Source organism: Lepisosteus oculatus, chromosome 8, assembly GCF_040954835.1.
Source record: "Lepisosteus oculatus isolate fLepOcu1 chromosome 8, fLepOcu1.hap2, whole genome shotgun sequence".
Taxonomy (NCBI): Eukaryota; Metazoa; Chordata; class Actinopteri; order Semionotiformes; family Lepisosteidae; genus Lepisosteus; species Lepisosteus oculatus.
Window position 1 is genome coordinate 12303505 of NC_090703.1, and position 25231 is coordinate 12328735.

The following is a 25231-nucleotide window of genomic DNA, read 5'->3' on the forward strand; positions in this document are numbered from 1 at the left end:
TGTTTGCTTGCTGTGTACCTCTCACCTTCCAGCAGCAGGGGGAATCAGTAGGAACTGCACACTGGTCATTAATCACCGCTGTGCAAGGCCACCCCTTAGACAGTAACTAAACTGTATCAGATGTAAGGGTTGGGCGATAGTGTAACTCTCCCTTGAACTCAGGGTTTTTATTAATTTTAGCTCCTGTGGTTTGAGGTTCTGAATCATAGTAAATGGTCTGCTGGTATGATATGTTGGCCAGTCAGTGCAAGTATATTTGAGGATTTTCCAACCATATGTCTATGGATCCTTTGGTCTTGAGATACTTGTGTTGTGCTCCAAAAGTGAGATCACTTTCGCACTGTATGATTTTATAAAACCCAGGTTTGCAAGACTTATGAAAGACCTTATGACATTGTTATTTTGGCAGATGAAACCGGGATCTATTCTGATGTGCTTAAGTGCCTTGATCCTCTCAGGATTAAACCAGATAACAAGTGTGAGAAACCCAACCCCAATAACACAGTGTTTTACTTTCTGAAACATTAGTATATAGCAGCAGCAGTGGCTCATATAGGACAAGTGTTTTGCTACAGCTCTATCCCCCTGGCAGAAAGTGACCCCTGTCTGCTTCTTACAGCTTCACTCTGCAGGTCTGTGACTCAGTTCCTGAAGAACTGGGAAACTGTGACATTCCTGCTTGATGAGTGTACTGTGAGGAATTTTGTTCTGCATACTGAGCTACAAGAGACAAGAAGCCTCATACAGATGATGAACATGGCAGAATCCAGGGAAAAGTAGACTTTGAATTAGGGGAATAGACTCTGGCTATAACAGAAAAAAGGTATACAGCTGTTATTTCATAAAATAATTAAAGCTCAATCAGTAGAAGCACCACACTCCTGATAACCTGGGAAACTTGGAGAAGTAAATATGAATCACTGTTAAGGGTGGATATGAAGATGCTCATTTTTTCTTTCAGACTTACATTCTAGTATAAAGGACATGTTTGAGACATGGAAACAAGCCCTTTCTGCAAACTGACATTTATGATATTGATACCATTTCAAAACTGCAGGTACAGTACATGCCTCCAAAATTCACTGTGTCCACTCTGCTGATAAACCAAGTCACAATTAAGGCTGGGTTCTGATGAGACATGATGCAGAAATATCTGACACAGCTTGGCTAACTGCTGTTGGGGTTTTCTCTCCATTATTCTTACTGTTATTTTAAAAAGTGTCATCATTGTGTGCAACAACAGCATGAATCAGTCCTCCTGACTCAAGTCCTGAGGTGGGATTGGGACCCAACCAAACTGGTGCAGGGGTGGGACATTTTGTCTCTGTTGTGGGTCAGAAGGCATGAAGCAAACTGATGCTGCTGCGAACGGAGCAGCTGGTGAGATATTAAGGAGTACAGGATAATGAAGGACTGTTACCTATTTTTACATTGATTAAATACTGACAACACACTTTTATAATGGAAGGGAGGTGCTGATACTACACAGCTAGGATGCAAGTTCCTCATTTGTGAGTAACAAATAAAACACCTCTAACTGCTGTAGCACATTTCTGGCCAGTATGTGAAAGTGCTAACGTGAGCATGGCTGAAGTGCAATAGGCACAGTTAGTTAGCGACTGTTTTAATTCAAGGTAATGTGAACACGGTTCAAGAAACTCTGCATTGTAATATGAATGTGAACTTCTCCTCTGACATGAGAAAAAAATGCAAGACACAAATGAGCTCATATACAGTATGCAGTTGACATACTGTATGATCTTGCTAGAATAAGACATAAGAAGACCAGACGTCCACATTGTACAGCCTCTGCATGACCTAACAAATGATGACTCATTAAAGAGAGGTAAAGTGATATAGAGATAGATTCTAGAGTCATGTAGACTGCAAGTTCCACCTTTGGTCTGGATCTCAGAATCTAGCTGTGTCAATGTTTCCTTCAGGGAGGACACATTTCTGAGAGACAAACACATAGCATAAAAATACATCCTAATCCTGGTCTCTAGGTACATTAAACCCAAACCTAGGCCCCTGCCTGAGTCCCAGTTTGCCCCTAAGAATCCCAATTGTTGTGGAAAAATGGAGTTAACGCGCTGCTTCAAGAATGAACATTCACTCTTCAAATGCCTTCTTTTAATGTCTTGACACATAAGATATTGGAAGCTTTTTGATACCAGCGTACGGTAGAGCCACGAACGATGTATACATCTGGGTTACAGTATTTACACACAGCTCGCTTTCTCCGCCTTTCTCACCTGTTTTGATTTTGTTGGAGCAGCCAGTGCATCCCGTGTTGAAAGTACATCTCCTGCCCGCGACAGGCTGCACAGCTCTGTAAGCGGCGGCTGTGGTAAAGCCATTGACCCTGCAGGCCTCCCCAAAACAGGGCGACCCCACCGAACCGCAGAAGGCAGGGTGTGGGATCCCCGAGGGGTGCGAGACTGCAGAAGTGAGCAGCTTGGAGCTGGGGCACAGCGTCACGGAGGGCACAGTGGAGGGCGGGTAGGGCACGGGGCCAGTCGTCAGGGGAGGCGAGGAAGCTCCAGGATGGCCGATGTGGAGATAATAGCCTGAGAAGCAAGGATCTGGGCACAGGTAGGGGTGTGTGCCTACAGTCAGGGCAGGATGTGCCAGGGAGTGCGTGGGTATGAGGAACTCTTGTTTGAGGGAGTCAGGAGAATGCTCTTCCGGCTCTGCGTAGGGCTGGCGTCCGAGAAACAGAGCCAGTCTGTGACAGTATTCCATGGACTTCTCTTGGGGACAACAGTAAAATGGGTCCACCTCCGTCTCAGTCTGTTCCTCTTTGACATCCTTCATAGGATACCCCAGCATACTCCGACACTGATTTCCCAATTTGAAGAACCCGTCCCCTCCTCCTGTCGTTCCCTCCCATTCAATTTTTGGGGTAAAACCTTCCTTTTTGCACAACGCACAACTCCCTTGCTGTATCAGCTGGAGTTGCGTCGGTTGCTTGTGTCGCCGTTTCCTTGATTTGGGGTGCTGCTTTCCCCCCACCCCTCCACACACTCCCTTGCAGTCAGTCTTTACTCTGCGTTTGTTCCCTGCAGAGGCACTAGTGAGCTTGAGCAGAGCGGCAGCATTAAGTCCTGCTAGGCGCCGAGGGGCAGGGCCATCCGGACAGCCACTCTTTACGCTTTCAGTGTCTATTCGGGCCTTCTTGCGGCTATTGGGACTTCCGCACGAGTCTGATTTCGGAGCATGTGAGCCCTTTGGGGCATCTGACCATTCTCCTGCATTCATCGGATCCTTGGATAGCTCCTTAGAAGAGACACATTCGCCATGTAACCTCTGCGTGGGCTTCTTGGAGTTTTTTGTCCCCTGTTGGAAATCCTCTCTCTCTAGCAGTAAGCTGTTGACCGCCTCTGCATTTAGAGATGCCAGTCTTCGTTTGCGTGGCTCATGAAGAGGTGAACTCAAGTCAGGTTTTGGTTCGGTTTTTGGTTCCAGTGTCTGGTTACAGACTTGGCTGGTTTTCTTACCACAGCTGTTGAACGTACTCATCTCCTGTCCTTCTATGCAGCTCTGCTCATGTATATCACTGGACAGATTTTCCAAATTCACGTCATCTTGCACAGTACTCTCCTCGAGACGCGTCAGCACAACACGACAGTTGCGGGTGCCAACCTCAGCCACACCTGATCTCTTCCTCAGTGGGTAGGACTTCCTGTCCTGTTCTCCACTTAGGTCCTTGCTTTCCTTTGCCCCGCCCTTTTTGGCCACGCCCTGCTTGGTCCTGCCTTCTCGCAGTGGGCACTCAGGCCAGGCTCCTCCCATTGCCTCACCATGCGGCCCACCCCCTACCTGGTCCCGGCCTTCACTCGGATACCTACTCAGAGAATCCTTCTGCCGCGCGTGAGTCATTACATACTTTCCCACAGCGCCTGAGGAGACAGAGAAGGAAAACTTCTTTTAGTACACAACACATTATATAGCAATTCAGTTCTTACAAAAGAAAAAAAAAATGTGACTTTTTTGTATTAATTTCTTTGCAAATGCCCTTGTCCAAAGAGACAAACAATATTAATATTAATTGTAAATGTACTAAATAAATGGCTGAAATATTGGGTGTTTGATAAATCAAGTAACATTGTATAACTTGTGTTCCACTCTAAACAAAAATTGTAAGAGTACACTAACAGAACAATCCCACAACATTTTTTTTAAATTACCCATTTAAAAATGTTTATATCTAGCCCTTTTACATTTATACAGTATGCAACCATTGTTAAGGATTTCATTTAACACATATTTGTAATGAAGGTTGTTTTAGAGTAAACTCAGCTATTTGGTCTTAGTAAAAAAAAATAGTGCTCACGTTTTGCTGAAAGTTTATATAACTAATTATGCATTCAGTATCATAATTTCATGTCTTCCAGAAAGTCTTCATTAAGAAAAACGGAAGATATTTTTTTCCCCACTTTTGCTTGATACACCAAATTAATTACAGGACTGTAAAATTTACACAGAGTAATGTCCTTGAGCACTTCAACAGTCTAAGAAAAATAATTTAACTGGTCTCTAGCACATAACAAAACTATTTAAAGTTGGTATTGCATATGTGAAGTACATTATTGTGCTAATTAGCGCAACAAATCTAGGTAAACCTGCAAGCGCTCTCTGTGTTCACCTAACGACCAACGAAACATTTGAATTTGGCTGTTGTGGATTTTTTTTTTACAGTGCACTAAAATGTTTCATCCTTAGAAAACCATAATTGTCAAAACCAAATGAGCTAGGCAAGCTGAATGGCCCTCTCTTGTTTTTAACTGCTGTAGAGTTGATAAGTCTGACAGACTGTACAATGATTAAGTTGTTTAAATATATCCAAGTTCAGGGCACGAACAAAAATCTTTTTATGCATTTCCCTTCTCTCCTGTTATAAAAGTAGCAATTACTCATCAGATGCTAACATAAGAGAGGTAAAAAGGCTGTTTCCGCTACTGTTAAAAAAAACTTTCTCAGTTCAAAGTACTGCATTTAGATATGCTTGTAAAGAGACTCACAGGGCTCTGGTTGTCTGGATATCTGCCCACAGATAATGACCTGAAAGATCTATAGGTTCAGCTTAGACCTTTCAGATGGATAAGGCATATAATAAGGGTGGCCAGTTAAGAGCAGATTTATAACCACAACACCACACTTGATGACATCTGATCATTGAAATAATGGATTTCAGCCAGAGATCAGATCTACCATAGGGCTTCGCACATTGTACAGCTACTCACGCTTCAACAAGCTATGAAAATCCACTGAACTCAACAAACTTCACATCAATTTTACAGTAATTTATTTAAGCACTGTACTTTAGGAAATAAGCAGAGGGCTATTGATGGTTTTCTGTTTCTCTTCCGGATTGTTGTACAGTCTTAATGAATGCCAGAGAATTTGGGGGGGATTTTAATGGCATGCATCCCGTCTGCATATTGTATGCATGTGGCACAGATGTGGTTTCATTGAATATCACCCCTTGTGGCACCACTGCATACTGTACAGACTGATTATTACAAGCTATTCTTCACCCACAACACTTGGACTAGAGCTTAACAGAACATTATGAACTGTTTTCTCACTGTTCTTGAAAGAAGTACAGATTTTATTCTATATATGCATGGCTTGTAAACTGTGAGGGCTGAGAAATATGCATGTTTCTTGTCATCCACACAGCTGTTGTTGATTACTATAGAAATACACACAAGGTTCCTTTTTGCAGCAGACTCTTATGAGGATTTGAGAGCTGTGCACTGCAAAAATAAAAGGTGAGAGGATAAGACCACCTTTGGTATGATGTTACTTGCAAATGTTTCGGCAACAAGAGCAATTTTCATCTTTATTAAACAAATATATTTTTACTTTTTTTAATATACAATAGAAAATTCATTGAAAAGACAATACTGAGTCTTTTTTACTTTAAGCCCTCTCTAATCACAGCATGAGATGCATTTAAGCACAGTGCAGATGCAAACTGTTGCAGGCTTCACATTGCGAATATTTCTGGCTGACCACGTGCCTTGATAGGACGTTTATTAACACAGTAGTGCTCAACAGTCCCACCCCCCAACGCATGGTAAGCCTGATTTTCTCTATAGGATGTGCCTACTGTATATTATCATCACACTGTATCATCGCACCTTGAAGGTGACCAAGCATCAGAAATGACCCCATCTCTTGGCAAAGATCAGGCTTTTGGTTCTCGATTGCCCATTCCAAAAAGCTTTATTCCAGAATGGAAAACCTGTCTAGATGCAGTAATACAAAAACATTTCAGGCCAGAGTTTAAAAAAATATTTATACCGTTAGTTTATGGTAGTCAGTTGGGAAACAAAATTGAAAGGCATTGAACAGAGCTTCTCTCCTAAAACTTGATCCCAATTTAGGTGACAAACTGCATATGGGTTATTCCCATTGTTCCGGATCACTCAGACTTATGCTGCAGATAACTGCTGGAAATCTATCAGCAGAAAGGCAAAGTACTGCTTGAAAAATTAAACCATTCACTTCTGAGCCCATGACTTGCACTGTTCTTCTGCAATGCTTCTTGCAGAACAGGAGCAAACTAATAATATTGCAATAATTAAATAAAGGAACAATACAATAAACTCCACAATTATAAAGACCTATAAAGGCATTTATAAACCAGATGCAGAGCAGAGAGGGTACATTGTAAGACCTTGACATTTCTAGTGTACTAATAGCTTCCTTGACCTTATTTTGGTGAAGAAGGCACTATCTCCCAACTTAGTTTTATTTAGTGTCCCCAAACAAAAAAGCTGTAACATGTAGTAAAAGCAGACAATAATGTATCTGCTGAAGTGTGAAGACTTTATGAATAGGGCATTTGGATTCTTTAAACATGAAGAGAACAGACTTCTTACTGTTGTTTCTTAAATGGTAACGATGACCAGAGTGCCCCATTTATTCAACAACAAGAACTGCATTACACTTCCTGTGGGGTCAGCTATTCATCTCTCTCTTCAGTGATGCTTAAGCACAGGATACCATTTGACTGATATGCAGCGAATCAGGAAAGAGTTCAGATGAAATACAGGGACTTCAAAAAAGCCACACAGAAGTGTCACCAAGCTTGAAAATCAGTCATTGATATGTTTTGTAAAGCCAGTAACTGAGAAAAATGAGTTTCACATTCTGCACCACAGTTTTTACCCACGCTTGCATGTACTGTAAGAACAAGACTAGAAAAAGATTAGAAATTGGGACAGGGTTCAGACTGGCTTTGCATGAGGTAAGCAACACAAAATAATTCATACAACAGCTCAGCTATGACAACATTATCGAGCACACTACTAAACAGACGTCCTATTCACTGAAAGAATTCAGGAAGACAGAAGGATATTTTAAATATAAGTTCTCATTATCAAATGACTCTAACACAAACAGCAGACATTCAACAGGTTTACGTAGTTCCATACCTGAGCTCACTTTCCTGTTTGTGTGCAAATGTAAGGGCTTGCAGGAAAAAAAAAGCCTGCCAAGCTTTAAATGTTAAGAAAAGATTTTGTAACAAAATAAGAAGGCACATCGAATTGATTCTTGCAAAAATCTATAACTTGATCACTGCACTTGAGAAGAATTCAAGAACTGGTGTCCACGCGTTCGCTATTTTGTTAAAATATGACCCCAGTTAACCTTTCTTTTTCATTATCCTGTTTGTGATCAGACTTCCTCTCCTCTTCAAGGTGCTGACATTTTGCATAACAGGCAAGATGACCCTGATACATGTAGTCTGTGCATGGGTGTGCACAAAAGGAGTATTCCCCATTGAGTGCTATGGAAACAGAACACTCATTGAGGCGGTCAGATGCCATTACTGCACTCCAGAGAGCTCCAAAACAGGCTCTCACTGCTAATCCTTTCCACTTCCTGTTTAGAAAACACACCCATTTCTCCCTACAGTCAGGTGGCAGGAAAGCAACAGAGATGCCTTGTGTGTTAATTGTGTGCACAATTATACAAATAAAAACAGTCTAAACAACACTCCAAAAAAGGCGAATGACAAACAGTGGAAAAGGGTCTTCACTGTACACTTCACAGTTATTAGTTTGAGAAATTCAGACAAATATTCCTACAAGGATGCCCAAGGGAAAATCATTATGCTCCTGGAATTTCCCCATAATAATCTTAAAAAGGAAAAGCCACTTTACACCACTAACTCTGTTGCAACCTTTTCACCCTCCATACAGGAGAAATCACTGCACACTTTGATATCGTCTCATTTATCTAAGGAATTCATAAACTGCAGAATGTCCCCCTTGAACATATACATTACAGACCGTTTTTACTTTATTATCTTGGATACACGCCAGTGCCATCTGCTGTCTACTGTCCATGTAGGATGGTAGTTTGATTTTAGACAGAAGAGTTTATAGCAGCCTGTGACTCTAATGAGTGCTGTAATTGATGACAATGTAGGGAGAGCAAGCAGTGGCTGGAAATAACACATATATAAAACACACAAATAGAAATTAGTGCCATCTCACCAATACATCAGAGTCTCGAGCATCTGACACTGAAGAGCATCTATATATCTATAGTGTATGCAAGCTAGCAACACAAACTCTGATCCTCAAATCTGGCTTTCCAATTCAAATACATAAAACTGTAAATGTTAATGAAAATGCAATGTTTTGATGAAAAAAATGTTGAATTTTCCCAGTATTTTCCTTGACACACAAGGCAGCACTTGAACACACTAATTTAAATGAATAATTTCAGTTTAGTACACAGGAAAGCATCAGCTAAACATAAATCAGATTAAAAAATGCACTTTATTTACAATACATTATTTTAAGCTCACAAAATGCCACTTAATTAAGAGATAGGAAGGGAGACAGAAGTTTAAAATCTTCTTCTTATGCGGTTTTTCAGCTTCATAAAAAGACCACCAAAGGTTGGTACAAAAGACAGCTTTTTCACTGTTTTCTGCACTCAACAGCAATTTCTTGCATGTTTTTGGAAACCACTATTTTCTTTGCATTTTATGATCCCTGATTGGTTGCTCTTTGAGAGCGGCCATCACGTAAGAAAAATAAATTAACTGAGGAAAGTGCTGGAGACACAAAAGGAAATAAATATGCTTTAGCGCTCGTTAGTTTCACACGAGATAGCAAGAGCCTCAGAAACCAGGCTTTAAAAAATTGCAGCACTGTTTCTGCATGTTGTGATCACCTTGAGCGATTTGTGGTTTGCTCTCTCGGCTCATTTTCTGAAATTCGCACAACGCACAGATGATTTCTCTTGGCTTTTTTCCAGGAGGTGTGGGTCTTCAGTTCGCAGTAACATTTAAATTTGCGTGGAAATCATCATTCTACAGCTGTCACAGAATTTCTTTACAATATGTGGTTCTGATTGCAGTTCACCAAGCAAAACACCCTGGAATGGACCTGTGACTAGTGTAGAAACTAAGCTTTAGCTTCATACCAATTGTACTTCTGTCTGAACAAAATGGTGTACATTAAGGCTTCAATTCCTGTGCTTTCTTGATTTCACCCCATCTGTGCTTTTAGTTACTTAATTGAACTCCTAATTAAAACAATATTTTGTTCAATATGATCTTTTTGTTACCACTATTTCACCTGTTGCAGATTTCAAGCTGGAAATTAACATTTTCAGGTATTACCTGAAATCCTAAAATAAACAAATAAATACTCTGCTAAGCTGCAATTAAGCAGTTAACAGCTTCAGCCATAAGAGAAAACCAGCAGCCACTGATATCATGACGATAAGGATTTGGAAGCCCAGGTTTAAAGACTTTCAGTACAAAACACTGCATCCTGTAACATTTTCTCAACTATAAACCCCTCAAATTCCAGCAGCTATATGCTTAAAATGCATTGGTCCACTTCAATGACAATATACTAATTACTATGATAAGGTGTACGTTAGAACTATCAAACTTGACTAAAATAACTTGCTGTGTTCACTTACAACCTTTCCACAACGCAGGAATTTCTCTTATACCTCAAGAAAACACAAAACTCTAGCAAAGCAGTCTCCATCCTTGGTATCTGAGAGTGTCCAATCCACCAGTTTGAAAGGTTAGCTTTAAATCACCAATATCTAAATCATAACTAACTTAACTAAAATAAGAAGGGTTTGGTGTGTTTAATTAAATATCATGTGAAATTAAAAACAGAATACCTTTCAACCCATATGGACCAGAGCTCCTTTAATTCAACAACTGACATACTTATTTGATCAATAACTTTGAAGGCTATAAGACCTTCAGGTGATTTAGAACCTTACTTGATTGGAGAGCTTATAGGAATTCATGGGAAAATTCTCCACAATAATCTTTACGATTTATTCTTTGCCCGTCAAATTTAGATAACTAGCTGCCACATGGAGAATGATGAAGGGCAGACAGGTTTCTCTGATCTATCGTCTTTTGTCATGATACGGGCTCTGCAGTGCCTTACAGGGCAATCAGCACCGAATGGAGGTGGCTCATTTCTCAATGACATTCTCATAAGAATATATGCACCTTGAAGGTCGCTGAGGATCTCTTCTTTACTAGCAACCAAGAGCACTCTAGATGACTAATACCACTACTGCCCCCTTCAGCTCTCAAGCCAATCGTGTGCCACTGCTTGGGGAATCCCAGTCACAGTCTACTAGTAACCAACCAGTACTTATTGGAGGAGTGGCACATTTCTCAATGACATTATCATGAGTCTGTAGGCACCTGGAAGTTGCAGAGGATCTCTTCTTTGCTTTGAACCAAGAGTACTCTAGATGACTAATACCACCACTTCCCCCTGCAGCTCTCAGCCAATCATGTGCCACTGCTTAGGAAATCCCTGTCAAAGTCAGCTAGTAACTGACCAAGGCTGAAGCTCACAATCTCAATCAATAATACATTCTATCTGTGCTTTGGCTCAGGCTCCTTTATTGGTTCAGACAATAAAGGATCTATTTGATTTGTCTATCACAATCATTGCAAAAATACTTCAAATACTTTCCCAACTTCACTCTGAAAGTGCTGCATTAACATGCATATCCTTATTTCTCAATTGCCAGCATGTTATTTGTAGCAAATTACACCAAATCTCTGATTCATTACTATTCTGCGGAACATCCAATTAGAAGGTCAATCTTTTCATAAATGAAACTGCTATCAAAAATATTTACTTAAATAAAATAAGCTGCACCCGTTTGGTTGCAATGACCAGAAACTTGAACTTGAATGTTACAATTACAACACACATAACTAGGTTTATTGGTTGCCTCCATTTGACTGGGATCATCCCAGGATTTAGCATTCTGGTTTCAGATACAGAAAACATGATGTTACAGCAAATTTGACAGATCAACAATAATTTGAAAATGGGTAAAGGAATCTATCGGTAAAAATCAGGCGTACTGTATCTTTCCCCCAAAGGCTGTCCTTCTTACCAGTAAGAAAAGAAAAAAATCTAATTCAAAATATTTGCAAAAGGGATACCACCCAACACACACACTCTTAAAAAGCTATCTAAGATGTACTGTACTCTCAGTTAGTGACGCGCATCAACCCTGGAATGACTTTGCATTGTGAAAACATAAATAAAACCATTCAACAAAGTGTAGCGTATAGAGCACTAAAAAGACTAAAACTGCTGTAGCCATGCACATTATGGCTTTGAGTATGAAAATCCTTTCATGTAAAAATCATGAGCTAAGTTGCAATCAGTAAAAATAAATACCTTCAAATTTCACAGATGAATGGATGCGTTGCAAATAGCCAGCTTGTCCCTAAGCCAACTGCCAGTAATAGACAGTAGCAAGTTTTCCCCACAAGCGCCACCCTGTGCCGATGCCCTCAAGCAGTGAGAGAGGGGTCTCTGGCATCCCACTGGAATTCCAACAGACTGTCTGCCTTCTATTTCAAAGAAATCCTATAAATGACTGAAATTTCACCTTAAAAGCCCACATGTACAGGGTTTTCCAAAATGGTTTGCAGGCAGCAAAACCAAACTCAATGTAACATGGAAAATGCTGATCTTGAAGACGTCACCTGTGAAAAAGACTTAAGTGTTTAAGGCAACATCATTTACATATTCTGGACATTTTGGAAAAGCCAAAAAGGGCAATCAATATCAGGATATATGGCTAAAGGCGGAGAAATGAAAATCAAGGGATGTTAAAATCGTACAAGGCACCTCATTTAAATTATCGCATTCAGTTTTGGTCACCATGATACAAAACAGATATTGCTGCTCTGGAGTCAGACGAGAGACACAAGAGCAGGTACTTCCGTGGGTTAAAAGTAATGTTCAATAGTGACAGGCTAAGTGAACTGAACCTTTTTAGTCTTTTACAAAAAAAAACTATGAGGGAACCAGATTTAGAGATGTAAAATTCTCAAAGGCGTTGCCAAAAGCCAAGCCAATGGACCACTTCAGAATCAACACTGAAATAAAAACTACATGGAACACAGAGGGTAAACGATAAAGCATATTTAGATTTTGAGATAACTTTTAATGAATTTTCACATTTCAGGCACGGGACATTCAGGGAAACATGAGATGTTTTTTTTTTATTTTGAATAGGTTACTAAATAGAAAACAGAGCACAGAAAGGGCTGAATTCTCACATTGGGGTGATGTAATTAGCAGAGTATCATAGCCATTGGTATTGCTCTTAATTTATATCAATGAACTAGATTCTAGTACAGTTCATAAACTAGTTATATATTATATACATTTAGAAGGATGAGCAAATACTGCAGGTGGCAAATGAAATTCGAAAAGATGTAGATAAAATTCACATTGAATGTGGACAATTGCAGGGTCTTGCATTCAGGTGGTAAAAAACTAAAAATGCAAAATGGGAAACAGCTAGAAGACTGAGGTGATCGTGTTGATATCAATTATATCTTTTAAACAATGCGGGGAAGCAACTAAAAACTCAAGAAAATGCTAGGATTTATCGTTAAAAGTGTAGAATTTAAATCAAGGGATCTTGTGTTACAATTGTACATCACACTAATAAGGCCTCATTTAGACTATTGTGTACAATAGTGGTCACAACACTTTAGAAAAGATAATGCTCTCATTTAATTCTAGAAAAGAGCCACCAGATACATTGCAGGTCTTAAGGGAATGTTGTACACTGACAGGTTGAAGGAACTGATCCTTTTAAGTTCTAAACAGAGAAGATTACAAGGGGACATGATAAAAGTATTACAATTCCAAATAAACAACTATGCTGTTGATAACAATACTCTGGCTTGTTTCATGGAACAGCTGGATGAGATCCACTGATCAATTAACTACCAACGACCGAGCAGGCTGGATGGGTCAAATAGACTCCTCTCATTTGTAACTTCCTTTAGGTTCATATGGAAATGCACTTAAATCAGAAAAGAGGAGGCACTTCTTTGAGGGAATCTGGCACAAGCTAGCCTGTCATGTTGTCGAATTTGATACACTGGCTTTGTTCAAAAATGGCTGGACGAGGTTCTTGGATCACTCAGCTACTAAAACACAAACACGTTACATGGGCCAAATGGCCCCATCTCATATCCTTATGTAGTAAGCCTATTCAAAGCAGTTTCATGAACACAGTGAAACAATTCTTCATTGGCAACAACAGTACACTGGTGTAGTACAGTACATAACAGCAGGCATCCTGGGTATTTTATACAACAGGAATGCACAGCCAAACATTTGGATGTACAGTGTCCTCTGTTGTCTACGAAAACTTAATATCCATGATCCCATTTCCAAATTTACCAAATTTCATTGAGACCAACAGACGCCTGAATAAACCAGCTAACTTTACAAGATTTAGTTCCCTTTCCGAGTTGTATTAAAGTAACAGGTTCAGGTCAGTCTTAAAAATTCATTTGGATTCTCTTGAAACAACGGTGACTTTGATCTAAAGCAAACTTCTATTCAAAAACCAATGGCTAGAAGTAAACTGATATCTAGATATTATTTCATAATTCACAGAAATTAGCCAACTGCTCTAAAGGTAAGCAATTAATTTCTGCTTGAATGCAAAGCCTCAGTCCCAAAGGTCACCTTTTCAGTCTGTTTTGGCAACGCTGTCAAACTGCATTACTCTAAACAAAAGTCACAAATTCGACTTCCGTAGAAATCTTTTGTCAGTCCCCTTAATATCAGCAAAGATACATTAGAATGTTGCCCAGAAAAGTTATTTAAAATTAAGAAATGTATTTCTTTAGTGTTTGAAATGAAAATGACTAAAACATTGACAACAGAGAATGACACACCCAGCTTCCATCAGAATAGGATGCAGTAATTACGTAAGATCAGGTCACGTACTGCTTTATGATAAGCACTCTTGTAATGTAATCCCCATCTGTGAATTGGCTTCATCACTCTGTTCTCCTCCCCACTAATAGCTGATGTGTGTGGAGCGTTCTGGCGCACTATGGCTGCCATTGCATCATCAAGGTGGATGCTGCACATTGGTGGTGGTGGAGGGGAGTCTCCATTACCTGTAAAGCACTTTGAGTGGAGTGTCCAGATAAACGCTATATAAAAGTGTAAGCAATTATTATTATAATTATTATGTGCAAGAGATCCAGGCAAAAGCTGTCAACCTCAATCCATTTATATTGTAAAAGAATGACTAGCTGGCATAATTCAGTGCATTGCATTGAGCAGCTGTGAAAATGCTACTCCCAGATTTTTTAATCTGTAGTGAATTCTATTTTGTAAGCACCGAATCCTCCAAAGCACCTCTCTGTCTTCAATTCGAGTGATTTTCCTTGTATAGGTTACTTATTTTTACTGTTTTATAAGATTTTTTGATCTACTGAACCATGAAAGAATTCAGTAAAAAAAAAAAGTCCATATAGTTAGAGTGTAAAAAAACTACAAATTTCTGTGTCTGTCAGCAGCAAAGATCAAAGTAATTTGATTGACAGTAACAAGGCATGTTTATGCTGATTTGGTACATGTCTATTATTGCTTTTCACATCTTATGGCAAAAAACAAACTTGTGACAGATATCTGCCGTTCGTTGAAAGCATGTTAAAAAAGGAAATAAAGTATTTTGGAACCTCAGCATTAATTGTTCAGTGAGAATATAGGTTCACAACATAAATGGCTCAAAGTTTAGATATTTGTTATCATTCCATTAACTGTTAATTTTTTTCAGGATGCCAAGATATTAAACCCTCTTCATACACTTCCACAAATCATTCATCAGAACAGGACGATAATGGTCTCCAGATATTTAACTGTAACCTCTATGAGAAATTAGGCTGGATTCTAGTGTATCTCTTCTGATAACACTTTAATAAGCTGTGTCCCTGTCCACATTTGTGAGAGAATATCTCATGGTCAGTGCAAATATCATGAACTACTCAGTATCTTTCAACACCACAAAAATACTGTGATAACATAATTCAGGAGAAACAAAACCCACACAGCACAAAACACATTACAAAGCCAAGCAGATGTGCAGTAGCAGAACACTTTTTCACAAAACAGTTGCAGGTGAAACAAGGAAATATAATTGTAAAAGTAGTAGCAGCTATTCTACAACACATGTTAACACGTCTCGCCTCAAAGACCACTGAACCATTAAAACTCTTTAATATGCCTTAGGCAACACAGCAAAGACGCAGCCAAAGGTTATCTACAGGTTAACAGAGCTGCTGGGGGCTTCCGTGAGAATGAAGAGGTGTACCGTAGTTGTGCAGATAAGAGCAAATATACAGTACCATAGGTTTCTGAGGGTTTGCGAATTATCATACTTAGACACGAAGAGAAATTAAAACGCAACAAATGTCCATTGTATTGGAACCAATAGCATTTGTCGCGCTTTTAAAGTTTCCAAGTACGTTTTCTGCGAAGGTGTGAAGAACTACATTTGGTCTCCTCCCCAGTTCATGACAGACTAGCTGAAGTGCTCCTGCATGTGGTGACACGCGACTCGCCCATCATTTACCTATCACAACTGTAAACCGCGGTTTGAACAGAGAACGGAGAATTGCAACCAAATGATCACCTGAGAAACTAAACAATCAAACGACACCGACCGCATTCGGCGTATACAAAACCATGGAACCAGCTTACCGCAGTTAAAATGTAAATGTATGCTTATTACGTTCATTATAACCCTAGATTTGGAAAAAGTGGTATGAAAGAGTTCTGAACAAACGCAAAAATGAAATCGCCGTCCATCATCTCAATGAATAATTGCGTTCGCGCGTTCAAGCAACGATAACTTCGACTATTCAAATTTCATACTTTTTGTAGGACTAACACGTGCCGTTTTAAAGAGAAAATATTTTTTTTGTTTCCGAGCAACTCACCGTAGAATAAACATATTGCAGAAGATCAGAATAAACATAGATTAAAACTCTGCTCTTGAATCTCCATAGTTTTGCGAATAAAACAGAGTTATACGCAGAAATGCTCTGATCATATTGCAATCTACGGTACTTAAAGAGCAGTCATTCCTTCCTTAATCTGACGTACAGTATTTCGCTTCTAGGAAAAGCATGTGTCTGTAACTGTTTAGTCTCGGCCTTCCTTCTCAGCAGGTGTCGATAATAAGTAACGAAGGTTAAAGTCATAAACATATGGGAGAAAGATTAAACGGGGGGATGGGAAAAGGTTTTGTCCAGTCGTGTTTGCATTTCGGGGATGAGCGATAATGTACATGCATTCAAACTAAGATGACCATGAAAAACAGAAGCAGAAGCGGTTCTGCTGGGCGGATCGTAGAAAACCAATTCTTTATTTCCAGAACCCTACGAGGCGCGTATCACCCAGGACCTAGAATGATGTAAATGCCATTCAAACATACAGTCGGTTCGAAACCAGACAGCTGACCGTATCGAAAATACATCAATTACTGCAAATGCAATTATGTGGATTACTCTGGTGAATAATGTACTTTTTGTGGTGCTGAAGTCGAGCTAAAATGATGAAGACCAGCAACACTTTCTCAGTATCTACTGTACAGTATATTGGACTGTACTGGTTGAACTCGCTTTAGATTCTAATAAATTCTAAAGGTTACACAATAAAACATGCATAAAAAATTTAAAGGCACATCGACTCCCATTCTATCAAATGCTATTCTGAAATATATGCTATTGCCTCCAGAGTACATATCAACGTGGATCAAAATATTTAAATACAAATAAAAGAACAAAAAATATGGGTTATATTTTTACCTGTTAAAACATCACGAAGTTTCGGCGGGGATGTGAAAAGATGGCTCTGCTCCCCTCTTCCAACAGATTAGCTATGGTATTTCTTTGCTTCGTAACGTGAAGCAAAAAAATCTCACAATTGACAAGACGTATAAAACGGTGACCTACTTCCGAAGTAGCATGCTTCAAGATAATATTCATGCGCTGCATTCGCGAAACCTGCTGTTGCAGCCTGGCATTTTAAGGCTCATCTTTTAAATTAAAATACATTAACTTTGGTTGCTTCTAGATACCAGCATCACATGCAGCTAACGGTTAAGGTCTGGTATGAAGATGTAGCACAATTAAGTTGTCGCTTTCACAGTCAGCTGCTAGTACCTTCGGAAAAAAAAACGTTTTGCATTCCCCCTTGATCGTCGGAATTTTCCTTGCTGAGTAAAATGCGATGCTCGTCGTTACAGTATCCAATCCACCGATATCATCGTGCTTCCTTTGCTAAAAGTTACCGCGTCCCTCCCATCGGAAAACCTCGAAAGAGAGTCAAAATGACAGATTTTATATGGATTTTAATCTGAAAGTTCCGTGCAGCCAAAAGTGCAAAACGAAGCTCGATTCCTTCTTCCTGATTAGGGCTCCAATCGGAGAAGCTCTGATTTTAATAAAACTTCATCTCGGCCAATTGGGCCGCACACGCACAGCGTCTGACATCCCTACCCGCCAATCACAACGTGACATTTTACTTTTTCTCTCTTCTTTAATACAAGTTATTTTAGAATCCACCCTCCATCGCTCGGCTTCTTCTTCGGCTCTGGTCTCTCTTTTCTGTGTTCCTTAAAGCGCCCGCACGGCGGAGAAACCTCAATGGTGCAAGATCCATCATCATCTTCATCAACCTCATAATCTTCATCATAATCGGATCACCTCACAGCTTAAAAGGAAACAAGGGTAGCTGCAACAAGGCCATATTAGTTGGTTTCACCGTTAAATTGACATTATTTGACCACTAATCTACTTGTATTTTAGGGATCAATACCCCCAAATTAAAATACAAGCAATGAATGAAATGCTTGAAATGAACATCTTGTGGCTCACTCGTTTAAATACTGAGGTTGAAACCTTAACGCTTTTAGTTGGTATTAAAGATCTTTTTCTTTTATAATGGTTAAGAGCCACATTACACCCTTTGCAGTCCCTTGTGTTTCAACAATCTAAAACGATCGATCAATGGTTTATTTTTCGTAGTTCGGTGAATTAAATGAAGACAAATGCACAGGTGCACTTCTTTCCTCTTAAAAGCGGCCGTGCTCAAATCCTCAGTACTCTCATTCAGGTGCTGTCAAAATCTTTGTTAATTACTCCGCCTGCACAAATTTACCTCCTAGAACAAGATGACATGACATATTTCTAATTAGCCGTACAATACCCACATCAACCTAAAAGCTGTTAGTCTAGTAAAGCATTAAGCATTAAAACTGTAAAGAGTTTTATGCATTTCGTTTAACTGGCTGGAGAATACACTCCTTGTACACATTTTACCCGTCTCAAAAATGTAACTGCAGTAACAACGACCTTAAATAAGTAACTCCTGGGTTTCACACATGCTTGAGAACAAAGGAATTCTGTCACAATTTGCGTGATCAAGCGAATGATTTAGCATGCAGTAAAGTAAAAAAAAAAACACCACGATTCAAACAAAATGCCACACTTCCCTTGTGTTAACGTGCAGTTCATAGAAACTGGATGTTATCCTTGTGTTAAGAAAAAGTTTTTTCATTCTTTATTGTCAACATAGAAAAATAAAAAAAAAACGTTTTTTCGCCAATTATAAGATTTGTTTAAAGGACATCAAAGAGCAAATTCCTGGTCAAAACTAGCAACAGATCCGCAGATTAAACGACCTGCAGGTTTCCGTGAGTTAAGCCTACACTGACGGGAAGGGCGTGGTGCCTGAATCATCAGAATTTACAGGATGAATCAAAGCTGATTTATTCCACGTTTCACGATTTTGACTCTTCAACTAAGGGAAAACCCAGCCGGACCCCAATGCGTCCCCTAAAATGATTTGATCGTTTGAAGTTTTGAAAATCCTGTATTTGCCTGTGATGTCGGTTTATTTTGATTTTAATCCACCCAACAAATCGGAATCATATTCGTCTTCATCTTAATGAAATTCATGAAATTCATGTGCGGATTTTGTCACCCAGTACTGATCCCGACATCCAGGCTATTTGTTTTAAGGAGCTGGTAGTCAGACAGAATGAAGGTAACACACAAGGCCCAAATTACAAAGAATGGGAATTATACAACACATGGAAAATTGAAAATCTTATATTTGTATAAATACAAAAATACAACAATTCTGCATTTGGTGTGGTTTTAACTGTTTACAATAAAAGGGATACAGTCTAGAAACACGTTTGTCGTGAAGTAACAACGTGATTAATAAATTAATTGTAACTGAACAAGATCGCAATCGTTTTCCAACGTTCCGACAACTGCATACAGAACTACATCTTGGGCATCTTGGCCGTATCTACTTGCAGCCATATAACTTGAAAACCGATTTCAGCTTCCTCAGGTTATGTGTGTAAGAATACCCTATTTTAAAAATAAACTGCAATCTCTGATATCAATTTGACATAAAAAGGTTAAGTACAGACTATAAGGTTTACTGACAAGCAGAATATCCAGAGGGTCTATGACTCACGGCAGGTGTTTTGCCCCACTTGTTACTGTAATGCATGCTCAAAAAGACAATATATTTACGGGTATTATTGTAAACCTGTGCCTGAAATTGTCGGAATCCTTAAGTCAAATGCTGGGAAAAGTGCTGAGCGAATTTCACTGTCTTGGTCTCCGACTCATTTAGTAGAATCCTATAATTTACAATCGAGCTATTATCTCGCCAAAATTATAACTTCCACAAAGCAACACGACAAGATACTGCATATCAATGGTACCAGTGTTCCCATGCGTAGATCACCAAGGGGCAGGAACAAGCCGACCAGAACTAAGGATTTGATCGCATACAGAAAACTGAACTGCGTTTTTCTATTGAGAAAGGCAAAGAAAAGTTTGATGACTAGTGCTGAAAAATTGTTTCATTAACAGATCTGAAATGGCAGCGTTCGTGGTTATTAATTTCCTGCGACTTCACTCCTTGGTTTAGCATTGTCTTAAATCGTGCGTATTTTTGCGATCAATAGCGCAGCTGATCTCATGAGCGGAGCAAACCCAGAACACAAAGAAAATAGCGGACGTCGGGGGAAATAAAACCAAAAACAGAATTCGATGAAAAACTAACAGTCGGTTTTACAAACCTAAACTATATTCACACATTTCACCAAATTTAATCATTTTAAAAATGCCAGGGCTTAGATTAATTCTATAATAGAACGCCGCAAATCCAGCTAAAAAGCAATTGACGTTTTACCCTTCGCGAATATTACAGTCCCAGCGAGGCACAAGTACAGTAAATTAATATTAAAAGGCCTACTACACTACACTGGCATTTCATAATGTGTTTAAACCCATAGGTAAGAAATAATGCCAAAATTAACATGTACAGACATTCTCATTACAAGGCCGTGGACAAAAAATAGTAAACTGTCACCAAAAACTATTGTCTCAATTTTGCAGATAAGCTCAATTGCTCAATATTTAATTGCAACGTAATACACAAATACAGTCTTTTACAGTTGTGAAATCATGCTTTGGCTTTACAAAACATGAAAAAATACATAAACGTTTTGTGAAAGGTGCAGTTTGCTTAGATTTGTAGCATTTAAACAACCTCCACCTTATAAATGATTAATCTTTATGATTGGACTGTATTTTAATAGGCTCTTACTACTTTCATCTATCTTGCTAATGATACTGATGGGAAGAAAAGTAGCTAAAACTGTGCTGGTCCTTTACAGCATGAAGCTGAATGTGTTCCTTTAGTTACCATGTTACAAAAATGCTGACGCTCTGAAATCAGTCCAAATAAGAGAAAAGAGAGACCAGGTGCATTCATGTTCTGAAAGGAATGTTCTCCTCCTTACAATCTGAACAAATTGAATCTGCTCAGTCTTGAACAGAGAAAACTGTGAGGGAACCTAATTCAAGTACTCAAAATCCTTAAGGGCGCTAACAATATCAACCCACTGGACTTCTTCAGCAGAACAACTCGGAGGGCTCACATGGAAACTATGAGGAAAATAAGTTTGGAACTGAGTTCAGGGAAGCGCCTTTTACACACAAAGGCTTTTGATGGGTCCGGAGCAAGCTACCTAATCATGTTGTTGAAGTTTAGATTATTACTTCTTTTTTAAAAAAAGGACTCACTAGATCTCTGGATCAATGCACTTCCAGTAACCACTGATCTACACTTGCCAAAAACGTCCCTCTTCTCATTTGTAACCTACAGTATCTTTATCTTCAACTATTTCTTACACTCTATCGCTATGATATCATTGTGATGTAGTGATAGTGGCTCCATGAGTTGACTCCATCTTGGCTCAAATCGTGGGCGATGGAGTGGCCCTGCGCCAAGCTGGCAGCTGAGGGACTGGGAGGTGCTGCAGAATTCGACACACCTGGGCTGAATTAGTGTGGAGAATGCTGACTGGGAGGGACAGGGACAGAAAGAGAGTAGTTGGAAGGCTGGGAGAGGCAGTAGAGAGAGCCTTATGCTGGCTCTGGAACAAGAGAGAACCAGTTCCTGCTCATCTCCTCCCACCCTCCAGCTTAACTCCTTTCCCTGTGGACCCACCAGCAGGAGGGCGTTACAGACAAGGGTCAAAGCGCCGGCTGAACGCTGGATTCCATCTGATTACATCAATTCCCAGCCAGCAGCAATAGTCAGTGCACCTACTGACTAAGGAGAGCATCAGTGGATGTATATAAGAAGTACTGAATTCAACAGGAGGAGAACAAAGCTGGTAGGATAGACTCTCCATGGAATCAGTAATGCCTCTGAGTGTAATCGAGGGGGCTGTAAGAGAGCAGTCGGCTGGGAGGAATTCAGGCTGAGCCTAGACTCCCAACAGGACAAGAAAGTCCAACAGCTTGCTGCTGTGCCATACTTGGTGGCTGTTACAAGAAGCAGAGAAAGGAAGACCTGGAACAAGGAGTCTGCTCAGTCTTCCCCAAAAGGGAACCGGCTTCAGAGGCAGAATCCTGGAAGAGGTCCAAGCACAGTAACTGTAATGCCAGCCCACTAAGACACCAGACAGTCATGTGACACAGCTTGAAGAAAGGCTGCAACGGGCCTAGAATGGCCACAGAAAAGGAAAGTTGCCCTTGATTGAGAGGCAGACAGTGTCAGACCAGAAGGAAGACAAGCTCTGGTCGGAAGGAGGAGGTGCGCGCTGACCTGTCAGTAAGCCTGCGACTTAGCCGCGGTTTGAAAGGGTTTCAGTTTGTGTTACAGCAGGACCCACCACTGACCTGCAGTGAAGGGGTTAGGCTTTTGATCACCTGCTGCAACAGTGCCAAGTGATCAAGATTACCCAGAGCCTGCAGAGGTCAGATTGCTAACAGCAAACTGAAGGGCTGTAGGGATCAGCCCAGTTTGCAGTGTCATACACTACCAGTAATGAGTCAATTATCCTGATAAACATACCAGTTAAAAAACATTAATGTAGCAGAATTTGTTTTCCAAATATACAGTAGAATATACAGAGCTTTAAGGATGTTATGATTTCCAGCTGTCTCATTAATTTGTGTTATTACTTATTAGATATTGCAACATGCTACTAATCTATGAAGCCTATGCTTGTTCCACATACAATCCCAACAACATTGTGTAGTTTACAGTGGTTAGGAATACAATACATTACTGATGCATTAAAACTGTTGTGTTTTACAAACTGGTCTATCGCAAGTTTCTAGATTTATGCCATTAAAACTCTGGCATAATGCCTTGATTATTCTGCATTTCAAATGAGGATATACAGATAAGCAGTGTCATGGAGGTCATGTACAAACAAAGCCAGGCTATTCTACCTGCTGTTGTACAAACTGTGTCCGATTTGGCCATAGATGACCTTTGCAGAGACAATGTCATGTTTAGTCTTTAGGGGATTTTTTTTCCTCCTATACTGAAGCACTGCTGTGGTGCACAATTGTGTACTAACTGTTCAAGCAGATACAGGAAGTTTTCTACTTCTGTGCCGTGTCATGTAAAAAAGTCCCGGCACTTATTGAGAACTGCCATCTTTTGAAAAAGGAAAAACTCTTGCCTGCACCTATCTGTACAAAATGTGGTTTCTGCAACAATGAGCGCTCTTAAAGGAGGATTAACCACAAGGTGCTGTTTTCATGTATGTTCCAACGAACATCAAGACATTAATGGAACAGCTGGGTACATTCTCATGTAGACAATTCAGTCATAATCAGAAACTCAAAACCAAGACTATCACAAACTGCCTAATGGGTGACCTGGCTGCAATTCCAAGATTCCTTAAGTGTTGAGAGAAATTTCAACTTGATGGTTCTGATAACAAAATGGTAATGCAGCCAAGTCTTGTATTGGCGAGCAAAAAACAAACTCCGATTTGCTAAAGCCCATGAACCTATGTTTACAGATGATATCGCTGTTGGATTCAGAGATATAAGATGTGTTATCTTTCCACACAGGTCTGAGCACAAAGTTTCATCTCGAGGGATTAAACAGCAAAAAACAAGGACGTCTCTGCATTATAGAAGAGATTTATGCATAATTATTTGAAACTCAACCTTGTGCTAATGGTGTACAATTTAATGATTGGCCTGAAAAGAAAGAAAGCATCTATCTGCTCCCTTAAACGGATATAAATTCAGTTCCTCCAGAGGATGCTTCAAATTACAAATGAGCAATTAGTAACATGTTAATAGCGTCTTTGATGAGGTGGGCAGATTGAATAACTGCCATTTAACACATTCTAAAATTAATATGTAATGCCTAACAATTTATGAATCGAGTATTTTTTTTACATCAGACATAACTTGTAGTTTAATTTTAAGAAATAGACCTAATTCTTTTAACATATGATGTATAAGCTTTGATACATTGATACACTTCAATATCAGTTACATTTTCTGCGGCATATTTTCTACAGCCTTTGGTATTATTTCATATGTAAGGGCTCCTTGAATTTGTTTTCTTTGCTACTGTGTTTTTTTTCCTCAGACGTGACCCTCAAAGCACTGTTTATATTATTTCCTGAAAAAAAAATCAGCCAAAGGCAAAACAACAAAAAACAAACTGCCAAACACACAAAAAGACCCTTAAGAAAAGTAATTCTGCAATATTGCACAGGACTTACTGTACATCCCAAAGAAACATTTCCAGGGAAACTAGGAGTCTAAGGTGTGGCAAGTATTACTGTTAGTACAAATCTTTCCTGACGGAGGTACAGTAACAGTTTTAACTGAAAATAAGGGAGAGAGATAGCAAAATAAGCCAAATTCTGTAATCTGTATTTGGATCTGCATCCTGACATTGTGCCCTAAAGGACAGAAGGTTGATATAAATGCACTAAAAACCTTTACTTGCATTTCAGGATCCCCAAATCATTTAATCTGAGTTTGACTGCTTTCCAAAAATGTGCAATTTCAAAATGATTTCTAAAAGTATAGACATGCCTGCCATTGTGGGGGGTGAAATGCACTTTTAATAGTTGAAGTGCACTGTACAGTGTTTTCCATCTATGCATTATCAAAAAGTCTCCTGCTCTCTGTGAGGGTTACAGCAAACTGGGGCCAATCCTAAAAACACAGCACACAGGGCAGAACAACAGCCAGGATATGACACAATTTCCAATGTGGGGCACAAGGGTACAAGCTGTGATATTTATAAATCTAATATTTGGATATATATGCATCTATAAACCTACAAAAACAGTGTTTTATGGACCATTGTGCACTTTAATGTTAGTGCAATGCCCTGCTGTCTCTTAAGAGGATGAGGGTTAATTATTAATAGAGTGAATTTATCAGGACGTAGCAGGTGAAGCTGTCACATCACATTCTGTGATATCAGAATTGCCTGAATTTGACCAAGGCAGTATCACTCACATTCTCTTCTTCCAAAGACAATGGGGAGAG

General features: G+C 39.5%; 1 protein-coding gene across 3 annotated transcripts in view; it reads right to left on the minus strand.

Moving 5' to 3' along the window:
• bahd1 (bromo adjacent homology domain containing 1) overlaps positions 1 to 25231 on the minus strand; it is a 59165-nt gene that overhangs the window by 12874 nt on the left and 21060 nt on the right. The window contains exons 1-2 of one of the 3 annotated variants that reach the window (XM_006643065.3): positions 17537 to 17790; positions 2256 to 3902 (exon numbers count right to left, since the gene is read on the minus strand). In XM_006643065.3, the coding sequence (XP_006643128.3) occupies positions 2256 to 3902; positions 17537 to 17561 (1672 nt within the window). In that variant the 5' untranslated portion in view covers positions 17562 to 17790. Of the gene's footprint in view, positions 1 to 2255; positions 3903 to 17179; positions 17791 to 25231 lie in introns of those variants that run through there. The other 2 variants (XM_015339260.2, XM_015339259.2) reach the window with 2 other exon arrangements.